The 16934-nt window shown below is 50.3% G+C and overlaps 1 protein-coding gene across 1 annotated transcript in view; it reads right to left on the minus strand.

The window, feature by feature from the left end:
• LOC102458003 (carbonic anhydrase 15-like) overlaps positions 1-16430 on the minus strand; it is a 44597-nt gene extending 28167 nt beyond the window's left edge. Inside the window, exon 1 of the mRNA XM_006134789.4 lies at positions 16281-16430. Within this exon, the coding sequence (XP_006134851.1) occupies positions 16281-16341 (61 nt within the window). The 5' untranslated portion in view covers positions 16342-16430. The remainder of the gene's footprint in view (positions 1-16280) is intronic.
• Positions 16431-16934: the final 504 nt, after the last annotated feature.

Consider the following 16934-nt stretch of genomic DNA (forward strand, 5'->3'; position numbering starts at 1 on the left):
AATCTCCCACCAATCTGATATGCTGCCATTCATCACTACTTGATTTCTAGTGCTCCCACTGTTTTAATGTCTGGCACTAATCCTGACCAGCCCTGAGCTGAATTAATTGCAAGACTGCACAAGACCCTGCATCAGCATGCCTTACTAAAGGTCAAGCATAATATGTAATTGTCTGCATGTCTTTCATCCACTGGCACTATTGTCCTTCTATCAATGAAACACAATCTAGTTCATCTGGCAGGATCTATTCCTGAGCCAACCCTGCGTAATGCTCATATACTACGGCTCTGTTATCTCTAGGAGTTTCATGAGTTAGTACCCACATTATAATTGTTCCATAATTTTCCTAGGAAAATTTGCAGGGTGGTAACTGCCAGGATCACTCCTACTTCATTTTATCTATGCTTTTACTCCTGTCATCCCGAATGTCTCTAGCTCTCCGTGACATTTCAAAAGAAATAATGGTCATCCCATGCTCTTTCAGTTTTGTGATACAGGGTAAGTAATCTGCATGGCTGTGTCTAGACTGGCAAGTTTTTCCGCAAAAGCAACTGTGGAAAAACTTGCCAACTGTCTACACTGGCTGCTTGAATTTCCACAAGAACACTGACGATCTCATGTAAGAAATCAGTGCTTCTTGCGGAAATACTATGCTGCTCCCGTTCAGGCAAAAGTCCTTTTGCACAAAAGCTTTTGCACAAAAGGGCCAGTGTAGACAGCTCAGATTTGTTTTGCACAAAAAAAGCCCCGATCACAAAAATGGCGATCGGGGCTTTTTTGCACAAAACCACGTCTAGATTGTCACAGACGCTTTTCTACAAAAAGTGCTTTTGCAGAAAAGTGTCCGTGCCAATCTAGACGCTCTTTTCCGCAAATGCTTTTAACGGAAAAACTTTTCCGTTAAAAGCATTTGCGGAAAACCATGCCAGTCTAGACGTAGCCCAGATGTTCTAATTAGTCCCCTACTGGTTCTGCAGAGGCAGTTCATTTCATATGTGGTTGATTAATTATGATCTACCAATTAGTGTCACTATTATTACAACTATGCCCAGATGCCACAACTAATTTCAGTGCTCCACGGTGCGAGGCCCTGGGCAAACTGATCCCCAGAAACAATACTTACCCTAAAAACCTTAGCAGCAAGTGCCCAAGAGCAAAGGTGGGAGACAGGGAGTAAACTACTCCAGCTTCAAGTGTAGGGGCTGTAACTTCTTCCATTAGCCCTAAACACCCTGTTTCTGGCTAGTAAAGAATTCTCCCCATAGGAGACAGCCAGAGGGCTGCTTTCAAGGGACGAGGAAATCAGACGGTGGCAAGGGAAGGTGGTGAAGGGTTGGAGGAGAGCTGAAAGGACACTTTGGAGGTGGGTAGAGCAAGGGCGTTAAGGACTAGTCAACTAGTCACTCTCCCCCCACCTCCCCCTCTATCAGATAGAGGCAGCAAATGGAGGCAGCAAATGGAGGAGGAAGAGAGAATACTTCAAAGTGGCGCTATTGCTTTGAAACACCATGGGTGCGTTTCAAAGGGGCAGCGCTGCACAGAGCCCAGGGTCAGCCATGTGGCGCTGCCCTGTTGAAATGCCTCCACAATGTTTCAAAGCGGCAGTGCCACCTGGAGCCAGGGATCAGCTGGGGACTCCCTCGCTGACCATGGGCTCCATGTGGCATTTCTGCAGAACCTGGAGTCAGCTGGGGAGTTCCCTGCTGACCCCAAGCTCCATGAGGGCACTTCTGTTTTGAAATGTAGAAGAGTCCCCCCACCCCTCCCTCATGGAGCCCAGAGAAAGCAGGACTTCCCGCTAGCTCTGGGCTGCACACGGAGTTCCACATTTCTCCTTTGAGGGGCTCTTGTACATTTCAAAGGAGGAATGAGGAAGTGCCTAATTGGAACATATGCAGATTGCTTACCTTGCATCACAAAACTGAAAGAGCATGGGATGATTATTATTTCTTTTTAAATGTCATGGAGAGCTAGAGACATTCGGGAATGACAATAGGAAAAGCACAGACAGAATAACGTAGGAGTGATCCTGGAAATTCTATGGACTACTTGACTAGTAAATTAACTGGTATTTAACATCCTTAGGGGAGAGTAGTAGGCAACAGCTTCCTGTCCAGGTCCAATAAAACACTTCCCTGTCTCAGGCATTTCCCTGTCTTCGTCCCACCCCACAAAGACAGCCACAAGCTCACGTAAAATCTGCCCTTTCCTTAGCTCTTATGTTCAAGTCCCCGTCATCATTTTTACTGGACCAGTTTTTCCTTTTTATCTTCTGCCTATTAATAATAGATCTAAAGAGCCCTTTGTTAGGAGTTGAGATCGTCACTGCAATCCAGAATTCAGTATTAACTTTTGCTCCTCTAAGTATTTCTGTAACCTGATTTTGTTTATTTTTATAGCTCGTGCAATCCTCTCCCTTAGTGGATTGATTATATTTTTAACCTCATTATTATTGCTGGTCCTATTCCTTACAGCTCCACTTAACCAGGCTGGCCTTTGTTGCCCCTTTGTGTGTTTACTCTTTATTTAATCAAGATGAAAACCTCAGCGACAGTTCCCTCTTGGCTCATTTCACATTTTCCCCCTTCTGCTTCCCACAATGCTTAGCACTTCTCACCCACAGCCCACGAAGCACCTTCCATGGCAGCACAGAGAGTTAATGGACTTGTTCAAGGTCAGACAGCAAGTCAGTGGCAGAGATGTGACCAAAGTTCAAGAGTGCTGTCTTCCTGGCTGGTACAAAGCCTGCTGAACCATCCATGGGGTCTCTCTACCTTCCCTGTTACTGTTGTTACTCCTATTCTGGGGAACTGACAGAATCATTAAACTACTGGGCCATGTGGGAGGGAGGCCAGCCCACTGTAACACTTCCCCCCAGCCATCAGACCATGCCACCCAGCACTCCAGCAGCAACTCTAAAGGGCCCAGGACTCTGTCTTTCATCACGGCCACAGGAGCTGGGAGCCCCAGGCATTTAGAATCTCCAGAGCAGCTGCTCCATGTACCTCCACCCGCCCCATCGGCAGGCCTGCATATATTACTGTTCCAGCCTCATGCAAGGCTGCCGACTGCCAGCCCACAGGGGGCTGGAACAGCTCTCTGCCTGTGGTGGGCTACTCCCCGGTAATCAGTTACCCATTCACATCCCTAACACACACACACACACCACACAACGCTAGACTGCAATCTCATGGGGGCAGGGACTAAGTACAAAATCAGACAACAGGTGGCTGTAACAAATAGATGGGGCAGCACAGGGCAACAAGGACAGGATTAAACCTCAGCAACGATGAGCTCAGATGACCCTCAAGGTTCTCTAGACCATCTTGCTCATTGCTCGTCCATGGTTCGTTAGCTAATGAGGTGACCACCAGCTGCTGCAGCCGATGGTGTCCCAACAGTCTCCTGCTGAGTTCTCACCATCAGGAATGGCATCATTAGAACCTACGGTCTTCATTTCTAACCTTCACACTGGGGAATAAACCTCCCGGTCCACTGCCTTGGGGCTCCTATAGCAATAGGTAAGTGTCACATGGTCCAAACACTCCTTTTCTGAGGCTGAGATAAAGCCAATGGTGTAACTCCTTTCTCAGGTTTTCAGTAGCCTTCTCATAAAAAAATGAGAGACACCCACAGCCACTTTCTCTAGTCCTGGGGTCTTTGACCCAAAACTACCCATTGGGTTTTTGATCAAAGGATTATGTTTCTCACAGTGCCCTGGTTACGGGTACTTGCCCCCTCCATCTCCAAACACATGCCTCCAAGGAAATCCACTGATTATTTGTTCTCTTTTTGAAAACAGGCAAGCAGGCAGCAGGCAGTCCTGTATTCATCATTTTCTAATTTACTGCAGCTAAACTATAACTCAGTCCTCGGGGCTGTGTTGGACCCATCTCTGGATTAGTCACTTTGGCAGATTTGTTTCTTTCCAAAGCTCTGGGATGGCACATGGAAATTTCTCTGGCACTCTGTCATTCTCCTTCTCCCCAGAGCCAGAAGTGAGGGTGAATTGCAGGGCACAAGGAACTGTCCGCATGGTTTCGGGATGTGTTGATCCCCTGCCTTTGGATCTTCTGCATCTCTCTAAGTGACTTGGAATCTGATCTGTCCCAACATCAAGCATCTCTCCAGAGCCCTGTTTCTTCCCACCACTCTCAGACACAGCTGCCCTTACCACCGGCGATGTGCCATCTTCTCCCCTCCACACACTGCAGGACCTTCTGGAGCAGCAGCCGTCGGGCATAATCTTAGAGCTAGGTGGTAAGTGACCAGCATGCTACAGTGAAAAAGGGCATGCTGGCCAGTTAGTGCAGGACACTGGGAGACAGGACTCCCGGCATCTACACTTCCTTGTTGTGCAATCCTGGGGGAGAAACCCAGGGACAAATCTGGCCTTAGCTGTCTCCAAAAGCTGGAGATCATGAACACAAATCCTTGTCCCTTCCCTGCTGCATGCCTCAGTTTGCCCAGTCATCAGGCAAGGATAACAACCCTTCTCTACCTCCTCCCATTGGTCCCTTTGTTCTCTTCCAAGAGAAGGCACTGTGCTGTAGAACTGCAAGTGTGATTATTTACGAGTCCTCTCTTGCACTTCTTCCTCACAAATCTGTATGGCCTGAGCCCATCAGAGCTGCAGCAAGGCTAGCCTGAAGGAGAGGGTGCATGATGCTAATCCCCTATGCTCTGTGTTACATTCCCAGAATGCACAGAGAAATATGCTAAAAACAGACATAGGCTTGCTGGAAGAGGCACTGTAATGCTGCTTTATCATGTAGAATTCAGAACAACGCACTGGAACCCCAAACTTCAGGGAGCAAGAACATGCTGCTCCCTAAAAACATATCTCACCCTACCCGGCTCTAGGCTGGCTGGCTGAGAACTGACTCTAGGGTTGCCAGGTGTCTGGTTTTTGCCTGAACAGTCTGGTATTTGTGATCCCAGTCTGGCAAAAAAACCCAGAAAATACTGGACATGTACTGTTTGTTTTTCTCAGACGGAAGGCCAGTGGGGACAGTCTTCCCCTGCTGTATCTGATGGGGGTAGGGGGCAGCTGAAGGTGCCATGACTTTTTTTGTTGTAGTTGTTCAACAAGTTTGATCTCCTGTTTTGTTTTGGTTTTTTTGGTCCACCATTTTTTGTTTTTTTTTCTCAACCAATTTTTTTCCCCGTCATGTTCGAGATTTTTTTGTGAAAGTATCTGGCCACCCTAACAGATTCATTGCATGCTTCCCTACAGAGCCTCCTAGGCTGTAAGCAGTGCCAGGAAGACCAAGAATATCAGGGAATTTCAAAGAGCACTATTTCAACTTAAATTGCAAAACACCATGTGCTGGGGAATTAGGGTGACTGTATGTCCCAGTTTCACACTGATTGTCCCAATGGGATGTTAAATTGTTCACCAGTAAGCATGAGACTTACAGGTTAACCAGTCAACCAGCCCTTGCAAGTGAACTCTGATGGCAGCCAGTTGCACTGGGCCAGAGCAGCCCAAGCCATGGAGGGGCCGGTGGGATAGGTGGCGGGACCTCTCAGCTGCAGCAGGCCACAAGCTGGGCCAGACGCAAGCCCGCCAAGAGAGAGAGTTGTCCCGGGGCCTGGCAATTCAAAGGGACCCAAGACTCTCAGCCACCACCACTGCTACTGGGCAGCGGAAACGGCCAGAGCCCCAGCCCTTTAAATCCCCACTAGAGCACGTCTCCATGCAGCTCTAGGGACTCAGGGAAGGGGCATTGTGGGCCAGCCAGAGCTGAGCACTGGCTGCCCCCGCCCTACCCCTTCTGTCCAAAGCCAAACTCCTTCTGGGAGCATGGAGGGCCCCCCAAAAAAATTTGCCCAGGAGCCTACGGGCACCGTCTGCTTACCAAACCGGGAGGCAGACGCAGCGTTAAAACAGTTAACCAGTTAATTGGTGAACCATTTTAACATCCATAAACCCCAATATTCAGGATTCTGTCTGACATAGGTGCCAGTTACCCCTCACCCTATCCTGAGTTTTCACAGTTGCTGTCTGGTCACCCAGGGGGGCAATGCACCATGAGGCTCACACACACCTCTCCAATGCACCATGAAGCTCGCACACATCTACCGACTCTTGCTGAGCTGTCTGTACATCCCATTACATGATCAAAGAATCAGCAATCAGATCCAACACAGGCAAATTACCAGGAAAACCAACAGCATCTCCAGCTTCTCCCCACCGGACAAGATGGAGCAGGTGTTCAGCTAGGCCATGTGCAGGGTGTAATTGCTCATCACCCCTTGCTACCCACAGCTGCCATTCACCTCCCTTGCTCTGGCGGCTGCCTACAGGTAAGTTTTGTGCTGAGACACAGCCCCTTCATTTCTCCAGACCCGCCTCTGGCCCTCTTAAAGATTAGATCACCTGTTATATGCAAGAGCTGTCAAAATCTACTTCCCTCCAGCTCTCCCCATCTGTATTTCCACCCCAAAGCACACAGTGCCCAGACCTGCTCTGAGCCCCACACAGGGGAGCATGGACATGACTCCTTCAAGGAGTGTGTGAGCAGAGAGCATTTGGCTTGCGGGCACCTGGGCGTGAAGCACCCGCCCTCACTAACAGCCATGCCAAGACCACAAAATCATTCATGTAACCCCTTCCCTCCCTGGCACATTCGCCATTGCTCAGAGCTCCAGGGAGACACCCCATCTGGAGCAGAGCAACCAACAAGGACCATTGCCCCGTCAGCTCCAATCTCTGCTCCAACAGAGCTGGCCTCATTGAAAGGCTGTGTTTCAAGGCTGGAGGCCATGCCTTTTCACTGCCAGAGTGCAAAATAAGCCAAGTGACTGGAGCCAGCACTCCCCTCCACCCAGCACTGCCACAGTGCCGTTTGCACGCCGCCTTTCCTGGTCATTGCTGCTTAGGCAAGGGCCTCCGTGCATTCATTGTGGCTTGGTAGATGCCCAGGATGGGAGGCATGTGTGGAGAGAGCACATGGAGAGAGGCTGGGGGGAGAGGTGTCCAGGCTGGGAGGGGGGGAACCATACAAGGAAGAGTACGTAGGGTGGCCAGAATGGAGGATGGGCAGGAAGAGGCCACATCTGGAGTATTGTGTCCAGTTCTGGGCCCCCAATTACAGGAAGGATGTGGACACATTGGAGAGGGTCCAGCAGAGGGTGACCAAAATGATTAGGGGGTTGGAGCACATGACCTTTGAGGAGAGGCTGAGGGATTTGGATTTCTTTAGTCTGCAGAGTGAAGATTGGGGGGGGATTTGATAGCAGCCTTCAACTTCCTGAAGGGAGGTTCCAAAGAGGATGGAGAGAGGCTGTTCTCAGTAGTGATGGATGGCAGGACAAGGAACAATGGTCACAAGTTGCGGTGGGAAAGGTCCAGGTTGGATATTAGGAAAAACTATTTCACTAGGAGAGTGGTGAAGCACTGGGATGGGTTACCTAGGGAGGTGGTGGAATCTCCATCCCTAGAGGTGTTTAAGTCTTGGCTTGACAAAGCCCTGGCCGGGATGATTTAGTTGGGATTGGTCCTGCCTAGAGCAGGAGGCTGGACTTGATGACCTCCTGAGGTTTCTTCCAGCTCTATGGTTCTATGAAGAGGCTCCATTGGGTGGTGAATATGCAGAGATGGGACAACCATTAGACAGAGGGACCCACAGAGTGGGAGGAGGCACACGTGGCAACACGGTCAACAGGGTGCATGCCAGAGACACTTCTCGCCTTTGAGCTCGGCCAGCCAAGCTCAGCCTCAGCAAAAGCTGCTGTAACTCAGCCCCCACCAATGGCAGCAAGGCCCTCTTACACCCGGACTGAATTTGCTCCTGGATGTTCTAACACACTGTCACCAGGGCAGAGCCACTGACAGGGATGGGGGCAAATGGAGCAGTTTTCCTGGAATCCGGCTGACCTCAACCCAGCCCCTTCCCTCCTCAGCCCTGCCCCTTCCAGGAGTGTGAAGCTGGAGCCCTCCCCAACATTGCCCAAGAGCCCGTGGAGCTGACAGCTCCACTGGACCAGGGAACCCTTCTCTGCCCTTTGGCTCCCCCCTCTCCTTCCCCTGCTGTCCCTCCCAAGCAAAGCACACCAACCACCACCCCGGGCCCTTCCCACGTGAACCACGGAGGAGCAATGGGCTTGGCACAGCTATCACAAGGGCAACATGGCCAGTCCTGCTGCAAGGCTGGTTACTGCCTGACAGCCCCTGTAGGGGCTCTGCTCCCTTCCCCCTCTTACCATCAGCTCTGCTCCCTGCTGTACCACCAAGAAAAGGGTGAAAGTTACTTCAATTTTTTACAATACTGTTGTATTGCAACCCCCGGGCAACTGAGTCCTGGCCATGACTACACTAACTTAAATAACTAGGGGTACGTCTACACTATAGCGCTAATTCGAACTAACTTAGTTCGAATTAGTTAATTCGAACTAAGCTAATTCGAACTAATGCATCTAGAACTAAAATCTAGTTCGAATTAGCGTTTTGCTAATTCGAACTAGCATGTCCACATTAAGTGGACCCTGAACCGGGGCTAAGGATGGCCGGAAGCAGTGCCAGCAGGGCATCAGAGGAGGACTTAGAGCGTGGAGATGCTGTCTCAGGCTAGCCGAGGGCTGTGCTTAAAGGGTCCCGACCCCCACCCTGGACATACAGTTCTCAGGGGTTCCCCGCTTGCAAAGCAGTCCTGGCTTGGAGTGCCCTGAGTACCCACACTGGGCACATCACACCACTCGGCCATCAGCCCGGCTGCACTTGCCACAGGCTGCCATCTGGGGAGAGGGGGCAATTGGGGGGCTGCAGGAGAGCTTTCACCCCCAGAAGCCCGCAGAGCCAGCCCAGTCCTCCCCATCGGGGGCTCGTACCCCATTCCTCCCTCACTTCCTTCCACTTACCCTTCCCAAGCCCCTCTTCTTGATGTACAAAATAAAGGACAATTGTGTTCAAAAATGGAATCTGTCTTTATTGAACAAAACTGGGGGAGACTGGGAAAAGGAGGTGGGAGAGGGAAGAGAGAGGGTGGGAGAGGGGAGGGCAACTACAATGACCAGGGGTTGGGAACAGGTCCCATATGAAGAGAGGCTAAAGACACTGGGACTTTTCAGCTTAGAAAAGAGGAGACGGAGGGGGGACAGGATAGAGGTCTCTAAAAGCAGGAGTTGGGTGGAGAGGGTGCATACAGAAAAGTTCTTCATTAGTTCCCATAATAGAAGGACTAGAGGACACCAAAGGAAAGGAATGGGTGGCTGGCTCGATCCATGCCAGGTGCAGGGTCTGCTGGCTGGGTGCTAGCAGGCTTGCACCTGGCACGGGCACTGTAGCCAGCCCGTGCCCCTTTAAGGGGTCCGGGGCCAGGAGGGGGGCATAGAGTTTCCCTGGTGTTGGCCAGAGTGGCCACCAGGGAAACCTGGGGAGGGCTAGCCTCCCACTAGTTCGAATTAAGGGGCTACACACCCCTTAATTCGAACTAGCTAGTTCGAACTAGGCTTAATCCTGGTAAAATGAGGTTTTCCTAGTTTGAACTAAGCGCTCCGCTAATTCAAACTAGTTTTTTAGTCTGGATCCGTTAGTTCGAATTAGCTTAGTTCGAATTAACTAATTCGAACTAAGTTAGTTCGAATTAACGTTGTAGTGTAGACATACCCAAACAGACAAACTCTCTGAAATAGATATTAGACAGCTGCCCCTTTCTCCACTCCTGCTCCTCCAATGGGGTAATAGCTGTCCCAGGTCCCATCTCTGCCCCTCTGTGGTCATTCTACAGTATTACTCACCCTCCTATGCGATTCCCTCCTTTTCCATTTATGAGAATCAACTAAATTCCAGGCACATCCCATTGTCCTGGGCCAACCAAACCCTGACCTTGCTTTAAGTTAGGAGAAGAAGAAGCTGCATAACAAGTTTGGTGGTCCTAGCTCTTACCATTTTGGAGGAGTCCTGAACCAATGGACTCAAAGACAGACAAACAGACACACATTTCTAAAATACATAGTAAGATATGCAGTATCATCTAAGGGCTATTCATTGTAAATGTTGCATCCCGCTATGGAGATGACTCTGCAGCTCTCTTCCAGCTGTGCTCAAGTAGAGTAAAGAGTGACAGCTACAAGTCACCCGAATCATTTAAGAAACGCCATCCCGCCCTCCATGCATTCTGATGGGCCATAATAGCTACACATCAAGCACACTAATGTCCTGGGAAGATGAAAAGCTCCAGTGAGCCCTGCATGTCCCAGACATGTCCGAGACACAGATGTGATATTTGGAATGGACACTCTCTTGTATTAGGGACAGCTTTCATCTTTGATTCCTGTCCATCAGCTCAATAGTGACAATGGGGTGAAATGAACGTTCAGGGCCAAAGGACGTCTTTCCCTCACATTCTGCCTTGTACCAGCTTCAGGGTTTTGTTGATCTTCAACCTTTGTGTTCTATGTCATTTTTCACCATGGCCTTCAGTCTTCCTTGCAATCAGATAAACAAGTCAGGAATTTAAAAGCATTGAACAACTCTTGCTCCTGCCATTGCTACAAACTCTTGTGCTCTTACTCACACTTTCTTAAGAATTCATTTGTTCACCCAAATATCCACCAGGCACACATACATGCACACATTCTCTGTGGACATGATCCAAAACTCAAGGAAATCAATGGAAAGATTCTCATTGACTTTGGATAAGGCCCTTTAACTCCTCTTGTCCTAGCTGGCCTAAAATTCCATCTGATTCTCAGGTTCCAGCAGATCCAACAACAGTGGGGTCACAATTTCCAACCGTGTCCTCTATATACCGCACTTCTATGACCTGGACCTGAAACAACCTCCAGTAATACATTCAGAGCATTTCCAAGCATTTCTAGTTGCATGTGATGAAACCTGCTCATCCGCAAGAAAATGTTAATTTGCATATGCAGATCAGGTCTTCAGCAGCCTGACTAGGCAATCATTGCACCCAAGGATTTCACTGGCACACTAATGGTACACCACTGGGTTCCTTCACCTGCCTGCCATGGCAAAGCATGAGTCACCCTTGCTGGTGCTTCTATGCACTCCTGCGGAAGTGACTTCAGTTCTTCAGTGTGATCCCAGCAGCTGCCCAACAAGGAAAGCCCCTCCAAAGTATAAGTGGTTTCATTTGCTCTGCCAAGAACAGAGCTGGGGTGCTGGCCAAGTTCTCTGTTTGTACATCTCATGTGACACTGGGCATCCCCTGATCTCTTGGGTGAGGAAGAGGGAATAAGCAGCAGTATGACCCTGTATAGGGCACTATGCAGAGAGCTATGGATCCAAGCAGACTGAGGACACATCTGGGGTGGAGGAGGAAAATGCACAAATTTCAAGAGGCACTGAAGTGGTCTAATTGGGTACAAGTCAGGCAGAGCCAGAGCAGCAGCAGTGCCATGTCACACACATACTTTGTCCTACCGACAGGGACTGGTACTAAGGGCAGTTCAATCCTTACACCCTCTCGGTTCTTGGCTCTTAAGCCAGATGCACTAATTGCAACAGACACTTTCCAGGTCTGGAGCAAGTATCAGCCAGAGACCTAGACTAGAGCAGCTGATCATATGTTGTCCCAGGCCTACAGAGCAGTTCCTGACTCTGGTCACTGACTTACCTCCTGGGATGGCTTGGAACTAGCCGCTTGCCAGTGAGAGGCAAGAAATCTCATTGTTGATTGTCCTGGCTCCTTCCCCACTCTGGCATGATAAATGCAGAAGTGGGGGCCAGCAAGTGTACCCCAAAGCCTTATCTACCAGGCTTTGGTATAAAACTTCCCCCAAAATCTTAAAAACCTAGATTTTGGAATAAAATTTCCGCTGCCACCACCCAAATATTAATAATGAGATTAGGGGAAAGATAATTTGGGAAATCTCACCCCTATTATAAAAATCAGGATACCCTAGTAACCAATGCCAGGTTAATAAAAAGAAAAGAGAAAACTTTTATTATTACAACAATATTCCTGTTGCAAGCATAAGGATCAGATGGAAAGGTAACAAAATATACTCATGGAGGAATTACACGATGGACTAGAACTTAGTTAAAAAGAAAAGCCAAACGTATCTTAAGCAGTGCTAGATATCAGGTCCTATACCCAACCCTTAAAACAATAAAGCCTAACGAAACTACCTAAACTTTACCCTACTTACAGAAAGTGAAGAATTGTTCCTTGGAGAGAGAGAGACATGCTTGTCCCTCTCTGAAGCTGCAGAGGACTCACCCAGAGAGACAAAAGGAGAAAGGAAAAAAGCCAAATTCCTTTGTTCCAGTTTGAAAGTCCCACCTACATTCCTACTAGTCACTCCACCTGGCTAGGTGTAGTTAACTCCTTAATCCCAGGCTGCTGGCTAACCCTCATAATCATGACACTGATCTCTGGAGGTAGCCAGCCTTGCCCTGGGAAGTGCACAAAGCCTGAGGCTCTCCGTTGAGGTTTGTGGGGGTTCAGGCTAGTCAGCCCAGCAGCTGCTGCTGCACCATTTAAGCAGCACCCATATGTGACAGAGCAGTAGGAGCAGACATTGAACCAAACGGCTCAGTCTGGTGACGGGATAATGGCTCTTCTAGGCTGCAGCAGTAGTCCCACAGGACGGCAGCTAAATTCACTGTAAGCTGTATGGCTGCGCGACTTTGCAGCTGTTTTCTGAACACCACTCAGGAGTTCAAAGCTCCCTCTCAGGCAGGAAGCTCAGCTGACAGGTGGGGGGGCAGGGCATCATCTCCCTAAGCAAGCATCTAAATAGAGCTGCTGCATGTTTGAAACTCAGCAGTTCCCAGAGCAGGTAAAAAGTGAGATAAGGAGGGAATAAATTGGCCAAGGGAATGCCAGAAGGGAAGGGAGTTTAAAGAGTCCTATCTGTGCAAGGAGAGGGAGGCAGAAACTCAGCACTCTTGAACCTCCTGGGAAGGGGAAAATAAGGGGCTGATTGCATGGGGTAGGTTGGGGGAAAAGGGACTGGGTAGGTGCTGGCATCGGGGTGAGGTGGAGCTTGTGCTGTGAGGTGGGAGAGGAGTGAATAATTTGTTTGTGCTTTAGCTGGGAATTAGGATAGGACAGGCTGTTGGTTGCCTGCTAGCTTGAGAGGCAGGATTTTATCCAGGCCTCCACCTGGACTGGGAAAGCAGATTACACAGGGCTAGATGTGGGTGGAGGTGCTGACATCTGTGCAGTGAGCTGGAGGTAGGGGGCAGCTTGTTTGGGGTGTCTGACTCACTTGCTAACCTCTGTCTGGCTAGGTTAGAGGGGGAGTAAGCTGCATGGGGGGGTGTACTAAGAGGACATTTACATTATTACATTTCAAAAAAAGTTTACATAGGTGTTAATGGCTTAAGGTAAAAAAGAAAAAAATCTTTTAACAGAATTTTTAGGAATGTTGCAGATATCTAAAACACTGATCTGATTTTTTTTAATCCTGAATTACCAATTAATACATGGTAAATTGTGTTGCATTAAGGCTAGATCTTTGCTATGTGATAGAGTTCTGGCTCTTATCACTTAAAAGTAGCAAGTACTAGATGTCCGTATTCCCTCTAAGCTGTGCAGCAACATAGCTTCACAGGGGATTAATCAGCCCCACCCAGTCAGAGGCTCAGGGCTCATTGCTTGGAGCTGACTAGCTGGGCAGGACTGATTAATCACCTGTGAAGCTGCACTGCCAAGCAGCTTAGAGGGGACACTGCCAGGTGTGGTACTAATTGTTTTGTAGGATAAAACCTTATTTGCAAACTCTTTGAAACATGCATCTGTCTACAAATCCTGCAGCCATGTCTTAATTTGCTCTGGAGCTTCTACTCTGAGTTTTGGGGGTGTGGGTGTGTGTGCGCGCGCGCACATCCATTCATGTGTTTCATTTGTGTTGGTGGCACACATCCACATACTACCTCAGTATTGGTGTTGCACATAAGAAATTTCAACCCACCCAAAAGAAAATTGAATCCACCCAAGGACAGAAAATGTTAGAGGGAACACTGGTCAGCAGTCTCATACCCAAAAGGTTTTAAGCTGTTGACCAGACCCCAGCTGTTAAGTGAAAAGAACTAGGATTCTCAGCCTAGTTGCTTCCCAGGGGAAGGTCCATGTAACTCAGCACTGAGTGACACCTTGACTAGCGTCAAGAAGAGCTGGGGTGGGCTGGAGGCAGCTCTCCTCCCTCACACCAGACATGGTCCCTGCAGATAAGGTATGAGGCACATTGGTGGGATGGTGCAAGAGGCTTGTGCAGTGCCTGCCTATGCTGGATGTTGGTGCAGTAAATCGGTCATGAGAGGTCAGAACATCCCACAAATATGCCCCACTCCAGGAGATGAAAAAGAGCTTCAGGCTCAAACCCAGGAGGTACTGGCAGGACGCACTAGAGATGAGAAATTCCAGTTAATTGTTAGGTGAACCTAACATTAATGAGATAGCCAAATAAGCAGGATCCGGGTGGGGAACCCCTCCAGCCTAGCTGGAGCAGCCCCCAAGGGCTGCTGGCTCCCTTCCCGATGTAGGACCTGGGACTGCTCCCAGGCCAAACTGGAACATCTCCTGCCTCTGGGCTCACCACAGACAGGGACTGTTCTGGCTAAGAGCAGCCCCTGCCTGTGGCTGGCAAGGAGCTGCTCCTGCCCCCACTGGTTACCTGTAATGGTAAGCCTCACCCTTTAAGGTGAATCCTTTGCATCCCTACTGGAAGCCCCCTTTTGCAGCCATGGCAACAGTCCTGGTCACCAGCAACTGGAGAGCCAGAAGTTGTTTGTGGCATCTAACCAGAAGCAAAGCTTGTTAGATGAGCCCCTAGCAGTTCTCCCATGGCAGAGAGGAGCATTGAACCCAGATCGCCTGCATCTTAGACCAGCACCTTAATCACCTTCCCTGCCAGGTATCTAATGGGTGGTAAACAGTTTCCATGCAACTCAGTTGATCTTTCATTGAACTATCTTTCAACTAAATCATGAGAATGAGCCAAACCCTTGAATGGTGTAACTGGCCCTGGATCCTCACTGATGTCAGTGGAATAATGATAGAAATGTAGCCGTGTTAATCTGGTGTAGCTGAAACAAAAGACAGGACAATGTAGCACTTTAAAGACTAACAAGATGGTTTATTAGATGATGAGCTTTCGTGGGCCAGACCCACTTCCTCAGATCAAATAGTGGAAGAAAATAGTCACAACCATATATACCAAAGGATACAATTAAAAAAATGAACAAATATGAAAAGGACAAATCAAATTCATATGTGTTCATTTTTTTAAATTGTATCCTTTGGTATATATGGTTGTGACTATTTTCTTCCACTATTTAATCTGAGGAAGTGGGTCTGGCCCACGAAAGCTCATCATCTAATAAACCATCTTGTTAGTCTTTAAAGTGCTACATAGTCCTGTATTTTTATGTCAGTGGAGTTACTGTGAATTTACTTCAACAGCAGAGAGCAGAATCTGGCCCCTGACTGTGCATTTGATCCATTCATAGTAACACGGATACACTGCAGCTTCTGCATAGCTTGGCAGGGACCAGCCTCTGCTAAGGTGGCAAACAACCTGTGTCAGGAAAAGCAAAGGGCTCACTGCTCTCCCACATTACCCTGGTGCCACCAGCCTGCTGGCAGCTCAGTGCTCCCAGGGAGCCAGCAATTGCAGCGCAAGTCTCTGGGCTGGCTGACGCCCAGCACATCAAAGTGTGGGACCACTTGCCCTACCTGTGGCGTCTTGGTCCTCCCCCACTCAGGGAGCTGGTGAAAGGCAGCGCTGCTGGGGTAAGCGAGCAGGGTTGTTCTTAGCCCAGAGAGGGAGTAGGGACTGCCAGGGACCATTCGCAGGCAGGTCCTAGGGCAGATTTCTGTGTACCGTCCTGGGCATAAATAGGGGAGACAGAGAACCAGCTCTCCAGGGCCAAGACCCTTCCACACACAGTCAGAGGGAGGGAAAGGGACGAAGCCCAGGCTCTCTCCCCCCGACCTTCTCTTAGGAGAACAGGAAAAGCAGCTGCAGGGAGGAGGGTGCAGAGCTGGAAGGGGGAACGGAAAGGTAACTGCAGAGTAACTGGAGGAAGCGCCCTGGGCACGGGGCAGAAGGCGGAGACACAGCAGCCCAGGGCGCGGGACCACGGAAGCTGTGGGGAGGCCAGACCACAGGGCCCGATCCTGAGGGTCTCGCTCAGTCTTGACCCAGGCAATCCCCCCTCGCTGCAGCTGCTCGGCACCCAGCCCCTCCAGGGAGCGAGCCGGGGCTGAGGCCGGTCCCTGGAGCTATTGGTGGGAGCGGGCCGAGGTGGGGGCCCAGCCCCCTCCGTGCTGCCTGGGGACCCCGCGCCCCTGGGGGCTGCTCACCTCCCGTAGCGACGCGGAGCACCAGCTGCAACGCGAAGCAAGTTAGCGCCAGGCGCGGCATCCTCCGTCCGGCTGCCCCTGGCCACCCCCGCTCCGTGCCCAGCCTCGGCGATCCGGGCGCAAGGGGAGCCTGGCGCTGCGCTGCCGCCTGCGCGCCGCTCTTAAATATTCAACGCCGGGAGCCGGGGCTGAGCTTAACCCCTCGCTCGCCTCACTGCCACGGCAGCCGCGGGCCCTGCCCACCTGCCCCGGGAGCGGCAGGAGGACTGGCCAGTCTCCTCGGGGCTGCGGCTCAGCTCCGCGGCGGGGATGGGACGAGGCACGGCGCAGGGCAGCTCAAACACCCGGCGCTGGACCGGGGTAAAACTAGGGGGCTGCTCTCTTACCCCCCAGCTCTGGCTCTGCTGCTCCTCAGTAGGACTCACCTACGGCCCCAGCAGGGTGTCTTGCTGCTTTTTGCTGCACTAGGGCAACCCCCGCTCTGGTCCCCACGCAGAGGAAAAAGCCAGGGGCTGTTGCCCAGGCGTGCACCACTACCTTAGCGGAGGCTGGTCCCTGCCATGCCGTGCACCCCTCCCTAGGCAAGGCTGTGCCATGCTGGATGGACACCAGGAGCAGGAAACCAAAACAGCGGGGCATCTCCTCCCGGAGCGC

Source organism: Pelodiscus sinensis, chromosome Z, assembly GCF_052426305.1.
Source record: "Pelodiscus sinensis isolate ZL-2025 chromosome Z, ASM5242630v1, whole genome shotgun sequence".
Classification (NCBI taxonomy): Eukaryota; Metazoa; Chordata; order Testudines; family Trionychidae; genus Pelodiscus; species Pelodiscus sinensis.